Raw genomic sequence first — 17,839 nt, 5'->3', positions numbered from 1 at the left:
CTCTTTCATATTTTTTTTGTATTTTCGGTTTTGTTTTTCTTAATACTATTACATATATTATAAAGTATGCTGCATGAAAACAGTGTATTATAATGTTTAAGTTGAATATATTAAAAAAAAAGAACAATTTGTACACAAAGCTAAGAAAAAATATTAGAAGGAATAATTTCGTGTTAAATACAAAGGTTTTTAAGTCACAATTATTAGAATTGAAATGGATATTGTTAAAAATTCTAATACTTATGTAAAATTAAAAATTGAGGAATTTCTTGTTTTTTTTTTTTTTGAATTATAAATGAAATATTTGTATTGTGATTCTTGCACGTGTAAGTACTAATGTTTTCTCACTGATTTTATTTTTTGTTATAAGGAATTTCTTAATATCTCAAAAAAATTTAAAATCTACATATTATTTAAATATTCTTTTTAATAAATTACAAATTTCATTTCAACAATTATTGTTGTTATAATAATTTGAAAAATTGCATAAATTCAAAATTTAACATTTTAATAACAAAATTATTCATCTCTCTTAAAATAATACATATTGAATTTTTCAAATGTTTTTCATAAAATTACAATGAAATTTTTCTATCAATTGAAAATTATTTAAAATAAAATAAATATTTCAAATTATTAGTTACGAGTATCTAAATTTTTGATTTGAACTTCTTATTTTGAACTGAAAATATCAATTCAAAACAATTTCATTAAGGTAAGTACCTAATTCTAAATACAATAATATTGGTGGATTCTAAAATTAAAAAGGTATTATATTCTTATTTATTATTAAGTAGTATTGTAACAAATAAATTTCTAATAAAATATTTTTTGTAATTAATATGATTTTTTATTAATCTCACCTCCAAAATTTAAAAACTCAAAATAGATAACTAACATCCAAAAATTTTATTTGATTTATTGCGTATAATTATAATTATTGTTAAAGTTTGAAGAATATCTATAGTCTGTACTAATCAAATATGTATATTTAGATAAAAAATTTATAAGTTACTCGAAAAAAAACCGGTTTTTATTAACGTTTTACGTAAGCGGCGAAAAAATAATGAAAATTTTTTTGTATAGAAAAAAATAACAAAAATACTTTGAATTTACAATTTTGTATTTCGTATATTTAAAAATCATAATGAGTCACTGATATAATTGAGACTTATTGAATAAAAAACCATAGATTTTTTTTCATGTTAAGTGAACCGAATAATAACAATAATAATAAGTAATACATAATAACAGAATGATATTTTATACAAAAACAAATAGCAGATATCGAATAATTATAATATTAAAGCTTTCCCACAATATATGTATAAAAAAAATATTTAAATAGTATTCTAATATTTAATTTATGTAGATACGAATTTATCTATCCATATTTACATAAAAATATATATAGAATAAATTTAACCAAGTAAAATTATTCAGATAGTTCATTCAATAAAATATCTAGATTTACCTACATTTAGATATATAAAATTCATATTCAAAAATGTTATTGTAGGTAAATATTAATGAATTAATAAAAATATTTTTCTAGGTACAATATTTTATGCATATTGTGATTCATTAAATCCGTCGTTATATTAAAATATTTGCTTATATCATTTTGTAAATATATAAGAATAAATACATATTGTATCTAGATAGACACCTATACGTTTTTGAAAATTGAAATTAATTTAAACCATAGTTATGTGATATTTTTATTGTAGAATACCGCAAAACTATAAATTGTAAATGAGTTTAACTGAAAATATACGTTTTTAGGTTTTATATGAACATAAGATTGTATAATATGTAGGAATATTGTTCTCAGTTCAAAATAATAAACATTTGCAATTTAAATTAAAAATTGCTCTTCTGTTTTAAATTCTTTTCATTACCTAAAATAAATAAGCATAAAGTTATCTATTTGCATTTGATTAAATAATGATCTATACATACTAACATTTTTCTTTAAGCTTAAAATTAAATCCGACTTCTGCTATCTGCCCTAATATTGGCTGGTATAAACTTTTATTTTTCTTTTTGTTGTGAGGCTGAAATAACATCATATTCGATATCTACATACATACATACAATGTAGCTATTATTTTTTTGTAACATCATTTTCTATTGAGATTTCTTTTTTTTTTTCACAAAATTCCACATTTCTAAATGGTTTCTTCTTAAAAATGAGCTTATTATTTTATCTACTTTCACCGCTACCAAACAATATTTCATTTCATTTCAATAAAGGAAAAAATAAAAATAATTTTCTTGTATTTTATCTCATCGGAATGAAAATTTTACCTTCACAAGTTTAGCCGACTTTTTTTTCTTCTTTTGAATTTTTTTTTTCTTTTGCTCAGATGTTATACAAACACATTATATGAAATTTTTTATCAAAATTATAAAACACATAACACAATTTAAGTAAATATTAATGACAAATGAAAATTATATTCACAAATATTTATTTTTTATGAAACATTTACATATTTTTCCAACTTAGAAAAATATCACAAAATATAATTTTTTAATTTCGTTAAAATGTAAATTGCATTCATAAACATAAGTAAACAATTTACGTGAACTGTCAGAACTGATCTTTTGACATCTGTTATTAAAAAAAACAAAAAAACAAAAAAAATTAATGATAAATTTGCAACAGTACTTCTCAAACTAAATTTATGATGACATCTGGTATCGAAAAATAGTACTATTTAAAATTAGATAAATGGATAATTTTAATGGTGCAAAATTTTAAGGATTTGAATGCCAATTTTTGCTGATTACTAATTTTTATGAAATCTAAAAGAAATTTACTTATTTTAATAATTAAATTAGCCAAAATATTACTTTTAAAATTTAATTTTTTGTACATTTTAAGTACATTTTTCTTAATTGTTTTAATAAACAGGTTCACCCAAAATGTTTTTGAAAGAATTGAAACATGTAGAAGAATTGAAAGCAAAATATACTTGAATGTGTGTATGAAAAACTTCTATTAAAAATTTTCATTGTTTTTATCATAGTAAAAACAAGATAAGATAACACATAAAAATAATTTTTAATTTTCTTCTCATTATTTATTGGTACATTGGAATAACGTGCAATTGAAATTATAAAAATATTATTAATTTTATAATACAGAAAAAAAATTTAGTGTAGATGATTTTTAAAATTATTTAAAATTCTTATTGTATGTCTAAATTTTGCTGTAATTATAAATTTTGATAAATTATTATGCTTCTCAGATTCATGTTTGATTAAGTTTATATGTCGTTCAATTTGCCTTGAAATAATGGTAATGGTGAAATATTGGTTGTCATACAGAAATAATTAAATAATGAAACGTATATAAATCGTATAACAGAAACATAATATTATTTGAAACGTTATTTATACTTATATCACCACTGACATTTTAAAATATTCTTTGCAGAGTTATTAATAGAATTTCTCAAATTATAAATTCATTATTTCTGCTTTAATTTTGAATATAGGAATATGTAAATTAAATATGTATGTATATTGTATAACTGCTTTCTATGTTTTTGTACTCATTTCAAACTTTAAAAATACATTTTTTTTTATAAATTTTTACAGTAGATTTCTTTTTCATTAAATAAAAGAAATTAAAATAGATCTCTACTTATGTCGAAATAAAATGGCAGCCCTGTAATGAATTTCAGAATCAAAAAACCAGAAATAATAATTTTAATGATGATTTAAAAAAAAAAAGAAAAAATTTCACAATAAGCAATATGTGACGTCAAAAACAGCCTTTGCAAAAGTTATTGACCATGATGTTATATTTATCTATTATTATAATATGTATATTATTATAGGCACGATCACATAATATCAATTATGTATAAATGTATATAAATAAATTATTTTTTTTTTTTAGGAAAAACTTTACATCCATAAAATAATTGAGTTTTTATATTTCAATTATTATTATATATGTATCTATTAATAAGTATTTTTATATGTTGTAGGTGTGATATAGTTCAGATGCTATATGTTAAATATATGTGGGACAAATAATGTAATTATATTATACGAGTATTGTGTGTATAGATATTACGTGTGAAAGCAATAGAATTTGTCTTTAAAAAATAAGATTTTGTTATAAACAAAAAAACGTCATAATATGAAAATAACAAAATATTAATGTGTACTCGAATGAGATTCTTAATAATATAATGAATAATAGTGGCAGTTAGGTAAAATATGCAATTGTATGTATATTTATGTACAAATTGTTATATTGCATTCATATTACAAATGTTTACTGGTTAAAAATAGGTTTGTGCATTGAATAAATTTTGTAAATAATATTATGCACCTATAATAATGCAGTAAATTTGTTATAAAATTAATTTTTCTGGTTACCCGAGAACGCATTTAAAATTTAAATTTAGTTAAAATATACAAAAATAATTAAGTTTAATTTCCTTTATTTTAATGTACATTTTCAAAAATAAGTATAAGTAAATTTATTTATTTTATTATACAAGTGTATAAGAAACTCTATCTTATAAATAATTTATTTTTATAATAATATTTAATCACATATTCGAAATAATTTTTCTATACGTATATCAATTCATTTTTTCTATAATTTACATAAGTATAATATTTATATAATGATTTTTGAATTCGAATATAATTAAATAATTAATTTCTATTATTATTGCATTCACAAGTGTTTTAATTAAAAGTCAACACCTACATACATAGGTATTCAAAAATACTTTTATAGTTTTTATCTTAGAGCAATAAATTTGCCCATACTTTAAAAATAAAAACAAAAAAATATTATAATTTTCTAATTAAAATTAATTGTTATTATTTGAATAAAATATAAAAATATAATATTATTATTCAATAATATGTTTAAGCATATATATTTTTATATTTAATACTGTTATACAAATATATAAATGCATTAGTATATTTTGCAATGAATTTCATATACAACATATAAGTATGTATTAATAAAAGATCATGTTTTATATATATGTATACATAATACGTATGTTATTACAACAGTAATGTCATGTAATTGTTATACTCGTATTTAATTATTTTAAAATGAATAGAAAATCTACATTAAATTTCGTTAAATTTTATTTAATCCTTATATAGATTTACATATATCCTTTTATTAAATTGTTCTACATATAAAATATTGTATTTTACATATATAGAAATTAAATACGTGTATACATATACAATTATATTAGTTTAATACACAACAATGATGTTATGTTCATTCAATGTAAATTGATTTTACAAGATTTTCCTTTTCAATTATTTCATTTATATATGTATACATTATATTATTTATAGATTTTCTTTAGACCAAACTGAAAAACTTGTTATTGATTACTTAGGTATTAGTTTACGGATATTTTATTTGAAAACATTTACGTGAAGAGCATTTATTTATACATATATGTAGGTATCTTAACATTAAAGTAATCAATATGTTCATTTCTATAAATTATTTTTTTTTTTAAATTCCATTTAAGAATAATGATAAATACGTATATTAAATACTTGTATTTCAAATATGTACTTATGTGTATGTATATAAGAATATATGTATATACCAATAATTTATTATTATATAATACACCTGAATTATTTTAAATATACAGGGTATATGCGAAACAAATAAAATTAACAATTTGGTACGAGTATTTGTAATGAAAAATTGATTTAATGAATTCATTTCATTTTTCTGTACACTGAAAAAATAAGTAATTGTCAAATTGAAAAAATTCAATTTGTTAAACATTTTTGTTAAAACTTTTGTCAATAAGACAAAGATTTGTCAATTCGACCTATATTGTCATTGTCAATTTGAATACATATTTTGTCACAATGACAAAATTACATTGTTCATCTTTCTTTATATTTTTATATACTTTTGTATACAGCATTGTTTTTATAAATATTTTTTTAAATTTTAAATAAATTTTAATTATTTTTATAAAAGTGGTTGATAATTTCGAAAATTTAATTACAGACGTTGAAAGAAAATGCACTTATGGTAAGTTTTCATTAAATTTTATTATATTTTATTTAATTCGTGCTCAATTAAATTTTGAATGTAATCTAGTCACTTTAAATTTTACAATATTTAACTTTAACATTTAGTATGAATTATAATTCTTTGCATACAAATTACTTAATTAATTTATTTAATAATTAATCGGATTATTATAGAATACTATCATTAAACCCTATGCTCTATTAATCCTCAAATAAATATCAAATGCAAAGAAATATGGTCTTAAACGTGATATTCATCAAATTTTAAATTAAAATATTTGTCATATTTAAATTTCCATTTATAAAACACCCTGTATTTTATGAAAATTTTACATTTAAAAAAAAAAAACATGTTTTCATGTTGAAAAACAAAATTTTATTTTCAAGTTAGAAGTTGTAAAATTGAAATGTGAAAAGAATATTTTTACAAAATCATTAATTTTATTTTTTATTAAAGATCGTGCTAGAATCTTAAAGTTCTTATATTATACTTGTTTATATATAATAATGGTATTGTATATCTATATACACTACATATAAATGAGTAATTAAACACTCTGTGAAAAATTCCCTCTTATATATTTAATAAATTTTTTCTTTCTCTTCCATTTTATAGTCCATTACTCATTAAAACCTATTGTTATTATCTTTTGTTTTTATTACTAGTTTTTTTTCTTTTTTTTTTAATTAAAATTAAATTTAAATGCAAAAAATAGAAAAAAAAATATGTAAAAGAGCGCAACATTATGTACTATAAATTATATATATATGTAAATATAATTGTAATATAAAAGAAAAATCCCACATGTTTTTAATAATTTAATTGAAAAGCTAGCACGTTTTTAAAATGGTTATCCTTTCATTTATGTTATCAGTCACGTCTTTAAATATATAGGTAATGGTCACTAATTAAAATTATTGCATACCATTGAGTATACCACTAAAAATCCTTGTATTTTCTTTTTTTTTTTTGCTTTTTGATTGGTTTGCACTTGAAATTTTATTATTATGCATAATAAAATCATTGAGATACTATTATAGAATATATATGTATATATATGTATATAAACCATGTAATTAAAATTATATAATCGTATAATTTAAAATAGAAAATTAAAAATCATTGATAATAAAATTAAAATCCTATTTAATGGCATACAACAATTGGTTTATTAATTAAAAATTCTGAAAATTTGAAATTTAATTGCAGTTTTGTGCATAATTTATAATTATTGTACTTTATAAAAAATTGTTAGAGTGGGCCGTAACAGTATGTTGTGGTTTTAACTTATTATTGCAAGATATTGAGATATTTGAACGTTATAGTCAAGACTAATATTTTTCTTTAATAAATATTATTATTTTTTTAATTTTTAATGAAAGAAGCACAAATCTTTTATTATGACAACGAAATTGTATAAATAAATAAATTTTTTTCCAGTATGTTGCAAATGGAGTAATTTTTACTGCATTATCTAATTTGACTTTTAAGTTTGAAATTAAAGAAGAGTCCAAAACTATATATTTTAGAAGATTTGCATTTCCAAAGCCGATTTGTATTTTTATAGCCTCAAGATTTTCTAAAATTTAATTCAAACTTATCTAACTTAAAATAGATGACATGAAAAATTAAAAAAAAATTTAATTTATAAATTTTTATTTTCGAATTTGAAAAATAAAAAAAAAAGAGATGTATAACAGATATAATTTGAGATATAACAGTTATAAATTTTTACTGAATAATTAAAGAGAATCGCTTAATTTACAAATCAAAATAAAAAAGAGAAATCAAAAATAAAAAATTTCAATAAAATTGAAAATTTTTTTATACCAATTATCTCTTTTTCTCTCTCTCTCTCTCTCTCTGCATGTATCTATTTGAATTAAAGAGATTTGCACGTGCCAAGTGCTTAACATAATGTAAACATATTTATGTAATTCAATACATTTCATTATAAATATATAAGTATAACAAATATATTTTTTTCTAAAAAAAAAATTGTTTTTCTCATTTTATTGATTGTAAATCTTTACGCAAATTATCCAAATATGTATATATAATTATAATTATATACTAAAATATAAATTTCACTTCAATTATATTATTTAATTAATATTCATATATATGTTTATATGTAATGTAAGTATTACAGTGAGAACATTGAGGTATACATATAACAATTTTCATGCCACAATAATTAATGATTATATAATACCTATAATATTTATCATAAAAAATATTTTGTTAATTAATTTTACATTGAAACCCAAAAAAATGTTTACACTTATAAGCATATTATTCTAAAAATGTGTTACATGTGTTCATTTATATATATATAATAATATTATATCTACAGAGTGATTTTGTAATCAGTGTCAGTAATCAAAATCAAAAATGAGTAAAATTTTTGTTCAGAATTAGATGTCAAATCTCAATCTTCCTCAAAGGTCAAACCACTTTCATCTCAAATCCCTGACAGTACAGCGATTTTAAGGAATCTCCGCGAAATTTCTACGACTAATTTTTTTTCAAGCTTTAAATAAACAATTTTTGGAAAGGCTAGCATAGAGCTTGGAAGCAAAATATTATTTGATTTTGTATTTCATGCACATTTTATGTCACTGATTACTGAATCACCCTGTATAATAATAATAATAATAATAAAATGCTCTAATTAACTATATTATATGTTATAATAATTGTAATTACCGGTTTTAATTCTGATACATCCCATCCAATATATTCAGCAACTGACATCATTTGATTAACAATCGCATCCATTTCTGCTGTATCTAATACACCATTACCATCAGTATCATATAGCCGAAACATAACTAAAAAAGCAAATAAGAAAATAAAAGAAAAACAAGAAAGGAAAATATAAATTAGTAAACGAGAATTTGACAAAAAAAAATATAAAAAAAAAAAACAAAAAATTCAATTTTTTTTGTTTCTTTTTTATTTTATTTTTCTACATAAAAAAAAAGGACTAAATATCATGTGAGAAGAGTGTTTGTAACAGTATAAGAAAATAGGTTTTTGTTTTGTAATAATATGATACCTAAATAAAAATATAAAAGGATAAAAACAATGGAGAATTAATTATTTTTAGTTGGTCTTAACAATTTTAGGCTATTGTATAAAAAATATAATTTATATGTGAATAATAATTGGCGACTATAGAGTTAAAATACAAAATATTGATAAATCAAAATGTTGTCTGAGCTCTAAGTCTTATATGCTCTTAGTCTGCTTCAAATTAAACTAAAGAAAAAGAAAGCGAAATCTATGATAAAAGTTTAGTGTAATATTAGTGAAATTGAAGCCTCTAATAAATTTATGAGACAAACATAACTTAATTTGTGAAATAAAATCATTTGGCGCACATTATAGGTAGCTACCTGTATTCGTAATTACTCAATTTCTGTTAAATAATCATTATAAACGTTCCCCAGTTAATAGAAAACATAGCTTAAGCCATTTTTAAATCAGAAAATTAAGTAATTAAATAGAAATCCTATGAAATATCTAACAATTATTTTGTAGATATTTTTAGTTTGTAAGAAGAAATTACACGAAAAGAATTTGAGTTTAAAGAATAAAGAAAATGTTCCTGTCGTACATGAGATATTCAAAAAAATTTCAAATGTTTCAAACTATTTTTTAAATTTAAAAAAAAATCAACTAATTTTAAATGTTTGCAAGACTTATGTCGGTCTGTCGGTCTGAGTGTGTACGCGTGCGTCTCAAGTTCGGCTGAACTGATTTTGATGAAATTTAAATTGTACGCTAGAATTATTTAACTAATTTAAGTATTTTTAATATTTAATAAGCAAAATTATTTTGGTACATTCAACAATTTCGAACTTGAATGAAAATTGAATGAAAATCGTACAAAATTTTGTCTTTAAAATCGTTTTGATTTTCGAATACATAATTTCCGGTTTCAATAGAATACTTAGTGAAGAAAACAATATTTTCCTATCGCTCTTACTACCGCAATATTGAAAAAAAAAACAAAATATCTCAGAACACTCAACATACACAAAAAAAAAAAAACAAAAACACTGTAATCACAATTTATTTCCTCCGTAAAAGATACGAAAGAAAAAAAAAATATAGAAAAAAAAAAGAGTATCAATTAAGTGGGTTCATTTTACTTTTAGTAAAGCTTAAATATATTTATGCCAAAATGCAAAAATAGTAAAGGAAAAAAAAAGAAATAAGAAAAAAAAACAAGAGAAAAATTTCATTTCATTAATGATAACTGACTGTCACCAACAGGATTTCATTACAAAAATACAAACATACACACATACAAAAATATTCCATAAATATTTATACCGCATATATACACGCATTTACATATAAATTGGTTGAATTTGTGGATAAAAATTTGTAAAAGTTAAAATTATTATTTTTTTTTCTTGTTTTTTTTTGATTATATATGTTCAAAAGGACTCATTAATATTTCAACACTGACATTGATTGGTCCTTAGCTGTTGGAAACAAAAAAAAAAAAAAATTAAAAGTAGAATAATTGAGAAAAAGAGACACCATGATAAATGAGAAAATGTAGTAAAAGTGTTATATATTTTATCAAACGAAATATTGATTTATATATTCCCTATGAATTTGCATTTATGTATATGTATGTAAATAATGTTATATATTAAGCATTTATGTGTTATACTTGTAGTATATAGTTGTATGGTAATATTAAATTTTAATTAATTGGCTTTTATTTTGTAAATAAGTTTTATGAGAAAAGGATTATGTGACATTTTATTAACCCATATATAATGTTGTATATGTGTGTGTGTATGTACTTGCGAATATATGAAATAATTTCAATTTTTTAAAGTTTTTAAAGCCACAATATTAATTTTATGGGTTATTTAAGTTTTAAATTTTAATATTTTTTTTTAAATGGCAATAACAGCAATTATAACCATTTTAAGAACAGTTGATACTCTCCATTAGAATTAGAAAAATAAACGAAATAATGTTCTCTCTATAAGAGGAAGAATGTTATATAAGTTTGAATGTTATATAAGGTTTTTTGAGTTAAGAAGTAATCAATGATCTTGAAAAAATTGTTACTTTTCTGAATTTTGAAATGAATCAAGTATTTTTTTGTCATTGTTACAAAATATTGTGAATTATGTAAGGCAAATAAGAACACTTAAAATAGGAAAGAAGTTACACATAATTTTAATAAGTAATTCTCATGAAACAGAAAATTTGGACGATTTTATTAGAAATTTGAAATCAAACGAAACCTATAAGTCGAAGCTTACTTTATACTTAAAATACTTAAAGCCTTACTTAAAACTTACTCTCAGCTTACTTAAAATTTTATTACAAAATAAACCTCCTAATTGTACCCCTAATAATAAATGTAATTCCAATTAAGAAAAACAAAATACACTTACATTCCAACTTATCTTCTGGTCGTCCAGCTTCCAATAACGATAAATAACAAACAACATCTTTTAAAGGAACTTTAAGTAATAAAGGATCAAAATATGATAATTTTCGTGTCATCATTTTTAAATCCACTAAAAATAATATTGAAGTAAAAATTTAAAGAAAAAAAATGTATTAATTTTAATAAATTTATTGTTTACTACTTATATAATCAAATATTGTAGTATTGCCGAATATGTATACTTACATTCATTTTTTAAATTAACCGAGTTGTTACTTTTTTTCGATGAATTTCTTGACATTTGTGAATGATTTTGACTATGTGAATGTGATGGACTAGATTCAGCTGAACGTTTTGTTTGTAATATACTACTTGGACCACCAAGTGGGCTAGGTGTTACCGTAACCATTGGATGTACGCTACCTATAAAAGAAGAAAAAAAAAACAAATAATAAAAAAATAGTTTTGCAAATCAAATAATAAAGAAAATTTTCAAATATTCCACTAATTTTCTGAACCCTTAAAAGTTAATTTTCTGAGCTCTTTAACAAAATCTTATTTCAATTACCCAATTAGATCAATTTCTATATTTTCCGTATTCCAGTTAAAAAATCTAAGTAATTTAAATTATTTTGATATACCAAATTTATGCGGTATTTTTCCCGCAACATAGAACAATTTTATAACAAAAAAAAAAAAACAAGTAGCTTAATAATTTAAATTCTAGGTATATTCCTCAACCTTTTAAAACTTTTATATTAAAAATTAAATTTATACACACATATAAAAGTATATTTGATTGAAATTAGCCGTAAAATAAAGTTTTAATTTATACATAGTAGAGTTCATAAATTAATTTTATATTCATCTTCAATCTATAATACAAAATTTTAAAAGTACAAACCTTTTATACAAAATTCTGTAATATTCATCTAAATAAGCATACTTCAGTTAACAGCTAGAGTAATAAATAAGTGTGTGGTAGAAATAAAAAATGCCAGGAATGCAAAACAAAAAAAACAAGTCTTTTGTATAAAAGTTTAAAAGCTACTTAGAAACAAGTCTACCTCAATATGGTGGTCTACATTCATTTTAATTTTTATTATAATAGTTTAAATTTAATCCTTTCCGGGGTTTTTATAAAAAATAAAATAAAGAATCACATATAAGTTGTTCTAAATAAAATTTTATAGTTTTATGAGAATTTTTTTTTTTTTTTGAAAAGAAACCACGAAAACTTTTCTAATTTTATAAAAAATACTGAGGATGCTTATTTTTCAAATAATATTTTGAAAGCATATAACAACACAGCACCCCATTAAAATTTTTTCCAATGCTTAGAGAATGAGGATATACCATTGTTGTGTTCCTACACTTTATTTCTATTTTTTATTATACAGAATCAATATTGTTGCATTTTATTTTTTAACTTTTGTATAACAATTATTCTTATATACGAAATTATAAATGAAATTATTTTAAATTATATATAAAATATAAAACTTTATAAAACTAAGTTTTTAAATTCTATGAAATAAATTGTAAACCCTCACTATATAGATACTTTTCCTTATTTATTTGTTGGGGAAGCATAGTGAAAATCTAGAATACAATTAAGAAAAAAAGTGAAGTTATGTAAGGTAGGTATGAATAGTTCACTTCATATACAAACTCGTGTCATGATAATTTAACATTAAACGATCAATGATCGCTTATAACAAACTTTTGGGTATCACACTTTTGAATCTATCATGCCACACCTCACCACATAACTTTTGGTGAGGTGTGGCATGATAGATTCATATACGTGGACGGTGACCGTTATCTCGGTTTTAGGGCACGTCCGGAAGTCTTAATCATGTTGGACAGTTTAACTGCGATTAAAACGCTGAATTAATTTTTAGTATCTCTTTTAGCCAGTGTGGGTTTGTTTCGAGGGGCTCAACGAATTGGTCAGATGCAACTGGGTTACGCTGTGTTGAATACCCGGATATGTAGTCGTGGTTGGAAATGAAACGGCCAACAAGTTGGAGAGAAAGGGGGCTAGGACACTTCTCTTTGGCCTGAGCGTTTCTGCGGAATCGAACTAAATTCGTGAGGGATTAAAAAAGAAAATGGAGAGGCGGCGTTTGGAGCGCTGAAGGGGTTTTCTAGGACTTCGATAGACCAGTGAGTTTCTGGGAGATTACGACCAGTGGCGCTTTATTAAGATCATAAGGTTGGGCAATAACCAACCGGGCATTATAGACTAAAGAAACACTTTAGAGGACTGAACCTGATACGTGTGAGCACTTACAGATTTTGTAAGGAGGACGAGGAAACTTCAGCGCACTTTCTGGGGAAAATGCAGTTACTGGAAAGCTACGTACTCGCTCCGGCGAAAGTACAGGTTGCCGGATTTTTAAAGTTACTTGAATTAATCAGTGGGTCACAAATGTAGCTAGAGCATAATAAGCCCATATATGCTGGTCACACTGAACTCTTACCATTTTTGCTACGTGTTGTTAACAACAAATATGCAGTGTTGATGCATACTAAAAAATTTGTTCGAGAAATTATAAAAAAAATATTTTGCAAGATATTTTGCTACGCTTAAATAGAGTAAAATTGACTTTGCTATGAAGGACTTGAAGGAATCGTTTACTGTATGAACATGTATTTAAATATTCTTGCTTATCAGCCGGCCGATGGTAGTATAGCCCAAAAGCGAATGAAGCGAAAACCAAAAAAATCTCAAAAGTTGTTTCTTTTTTACCAAAGACGGCTCCTATTGTAACGGGACTAATTGGAGCTTAACTGAGACTGATTTGAACATTTTTATTTTTACTGCGGTCTCTAAATTGAAAAAGAGCTTCAATTCAAAATTTTTATAAAAAAAATCAAAATTTATTATTTCGAATTTAAAATGATTAAACAAAGTTGATGCACAAAAAAGGAAAAAATTTTTCAATAACAAAAAATTATTGAGAATTTAAGAGTAAAACAAAGATTTATATGCAAGTTTATTTTAAGCATAATTCGAATATCACAAACATACATACCAAATATACTTATAAACCTACGCCTGCTTATGTACATATACGCATATACGTGAATACATTAATAAAAATTCATATTGTTTAGGTAATGGAAAATTTTTAGGTTTTTTAAAAAAAAAATTCTGATGAAAATTCTTTGTTGAATTTCAAAGAATTTTTAAATAAAAATCTATTTATATACCGTTATATAGAAAAGTTTCAAATATATTGAATAATATGGATAAATTTTTAAAATAACTGTTTTTGTTGTAATTTTGTACATTACAATTTTGTATACAGTGGGAACCTGCATATAAGAGATAAGTAAGGGTTTCTCATTCGGTCGTCAGCTTCAGCGTCACATGTATTTTGTATTCTGCGGATGTTGTTAAAATATTAAAAGGAGAAATTATTTGTATATCAATTAAAAAATTCAATGGAGGTGCGGGAATTGTAAAAGTGTTTCGGTGTTTCGTGACATGCTCCATACTTAAATTCTATACACAAAAGCATTCAGTTCGAGAGAAACTATTTAAAAAACTAGTGTAATTCGTCTCTTTTTAAGAAGTGGTAAGAAATGGTTTGACATATCAATTAGTCACAGTAATCGTATTCATACATAAATAAAAGAGTGAGCAAGTTTGCAACGAGTACAATTTGGAAATACCCTTAAAAATTTCACTACATTTTCACTTCAATTTAAAATTAATTTTAAAAATTTAAAATGTGCCCTAAGAAATAAAAATTACCTTTACATTTCGTTTCATTCCCAAAATCTGTATGACTTCCTAAATGACTTAACGATTGTAATTTATCTGTGATGCCATGAATTTTTTCAACAAAACTTTGCCGTGGTTCACTTGAAGCAGCATTCTGTGATGGTGATGATATTTCTACAATATTATTTATACTAGGAATTGATCCTGTTTTTTTTTTTTTCGTTTTTTATTTTATAGTTTTTTGATAATCCCATAATGTTATGTGGGATGATATGTTTATATATTATTTTTATATATATATATACAAATATATATATGTAGAATAATTGGAAAGGAAAAAAGAGAATTCAATTACAATTAGTGAAATAATTTCATATTTTTAATCACATTAAAAGTGTATGCATGTATATTTGTTATACAATAAGAACGAACAGCGAGCAAGAGAATGAAAAAGAGTATTGTTGTATGAAAGTAAATATTGTATAGAGAATTAACTTTAAAAACAAAAATATATATATAGAAATAAATTCTCATCATAGTATTTTTCCACACAAACACATACATATATAGAAATTTTTTTTAAATATAAATAATTGATACATTTCAAATTAATTGAAATTAAAGAACATTTAAATAAATTAAAAATTAAAAAAAATAAAGTTGGGTCAAACCAATGGTTTGTATTGTAGCACTTTTCCCTTCAACAAATGAAAATTTTGCTTTTAAATACAGTCTATGTAGTCTATGTACCTATCACACTATTAAAATTATTTTCATTCATATACAAAACTATTTCTAGGGTTGCATATATTTAGGATGAATGATTTATGCAGTCTTTGAAATAAAGCAAAAATTATTATAAAGTGGGGTTAACATAATGCTCGATTTTAAGGTTTAATTTTGTGAGTTAAGAAAAATAATTATATTTTTTAATTTCATGGAATTTACCGTTAACTTTTTGCGTTAATAGAAATTTGAAAAAGCTTGCGGTTTCGGAAATATAAGGTGTCAAAAATTCAAATTTTACAAATTTCAAGAAGCGATAACTTGAGAGGGGGTGGAGATGGAAAAAAATTTTCTTCTAGCGAAATGAACTATTTGATAATGTCTAAAAGCTCCTAAAATTTCAAGCTTCTACAGGCTGTAGTTTGGAAAAAAAACGACATCAAAAATTTGCAAAAAAAGGACTTTAGATAACGGTAAATTTGAACGGCCATTTTGTTTTTCTAAAGTTCAAATATAGTATGCCGCGCTAGGGGAAGCAAGCCGCTGCTTTTCTGCGTTTGCAAAATTTCAAAAATGCTTATGGTTTCATTGCAACAAATAGTTAAAAAAGGCCATTTTTAGGGTTTTGGGGAGTATAACTTCTAAAGGGGAGGAGATAGGTAAAAATTTTGTTCTACAGAAATAAGTTTCTAGTAAAGATCTATGTACATATATTTCAGCTTTCTATCTTCAAGGGTGTAGAAGTTTTGTAAACAGACACACGGACAGACGGACGGACGGACGGACGGACGGACGGACGGACGGACAGAGTGAAACTAATAAGCACTTTTTTTCAAAAAATTTTTGGAAAAGTGCTAAAAAATAAGAAAAAAATTAATACTTTTTTTTGAAAAAGATTGCAAACTAAAATAAAATGAATACTCAATTTTTCTCCCCATTTTCTCAATTATAATAACACATTTATATATATTATGAGTACATATACATATATATGTATATAGACGGATAGTATTACCTTTATTATGTGATGTTACCGGTGCACATGCTGTATTACTACTAATCGCAGCCATTTGATTAAGTGCTTTGGCATGTAATTGTGGTTGACTAATATGTGGTTTGAAAAATGATATGAATAAATGTTTTGATAGCTCTTCTGGTGTTTCACAATCAAGAAATGAATCAAGAAATTGACGAAATCCATCATAATCAATATCCTGTAGGAAAAGAAAAATAATATTAATAATTTGATGATGAAATGAAAATTAAATATAATTTTAGAAATTTTAAAATTTAATTGGAAAATTTTAATACAGTTTCAATGCAATAAATTAGTTTTAATAAAATTGCACTGATATTTTTGGCGATCAGAGCAATTTGTGTAAATAGGAGGACATTTTTAAGAAAGGAATTAGATATGTAAACGAATAGTTCAAAAAAACGGGGTGGTTTTGATGTGTTGACCAAAATTTGATAAACAACGGTGACCCGGATTCATGAGATGGTGGAAGTAGCACAATGGTTGTAACTCTGTCATCATTCTAACCAGTGAACCATTTAGAAATGAAATTTCTTTTAAGTTGAGAAAGCAAGTATTTCTGCACATATATTTTGTAAATTGAAATCATATTTGATTATGAATTAATCAAATTTATCAAGAACTTCTCTCTTCAATAGGAACCACAACTTGATAGTATAACTAAATTTTTTATTTAATAATTTAAATATTTTAATGATTTAAGATTTCCGAATTATATAAGAAACACAGTCCCAATTAAAATATAATCCGAAAATTTAATTTTCCTTTCGAGCTACCGAAAGTTCATATACCCAAAAAATTTTGCTTAACATGTATATACGTAAATATGTATAATATATG

At 23.1% G+C, this 17,839-nt stretch overlaps 1 protein-coding gene across 1 annotated transcript in view; it reads right to left on the bottom strand.

Moving 5' to 3' along the window:
- LOC129612220 (diacylglycerol kinase 1) overlaps positions 1-17,839 on the bottom strand; it is a 204,505-nt gene that overhangs the window by 56,508 nt on the left and 130,158 nt on the right. The window contains exons 4-8 of the mRNA XM_055525747.1: positions 16,979-17,177; positions 15,268-15,441; positions 11,748-11,924; positions 11,506-11,631; positions 8,780-8,904 (exon numbers count right to left, since the gene is read on the bottom strand). Of these exons, the coding sequence (XP_055381722.1) occupies positions 8,780-8,904; positions 11,506-11,631; positions 11,748-11,924; positions 15,268-15,441; positions 16,979-17,177 (801 nt within the window). The remainder of the gene's footprint in view (positions 1-8,779; positions 8,905-11,505; positions 11,632-11,747; positions 11,925-15,267; positions 15,442-16,978; positions 17,178-17,839) is intronic.

Source organism: Condylostylus longicornis, unplaced genomic scaffold (assembly GCF_029603195.1).
Source record: "Condylostylus longicornis isolate FDR11 unplaced genomic scaffold, ASM2960319v2 ptg000064l, whole genome shotgun sequence".
NCBI classification, from domain to species: Eukaryota; Metazoa; Arthropoda; class Insecta; order Diptera; family Dolichopodidae; genus Condylostylus; species Condylostylus longicornis.
Note: the sequence above shows the minus strand (reverse complement) of the source record. Positions and strands in the feature narration are given on the sequence as shown.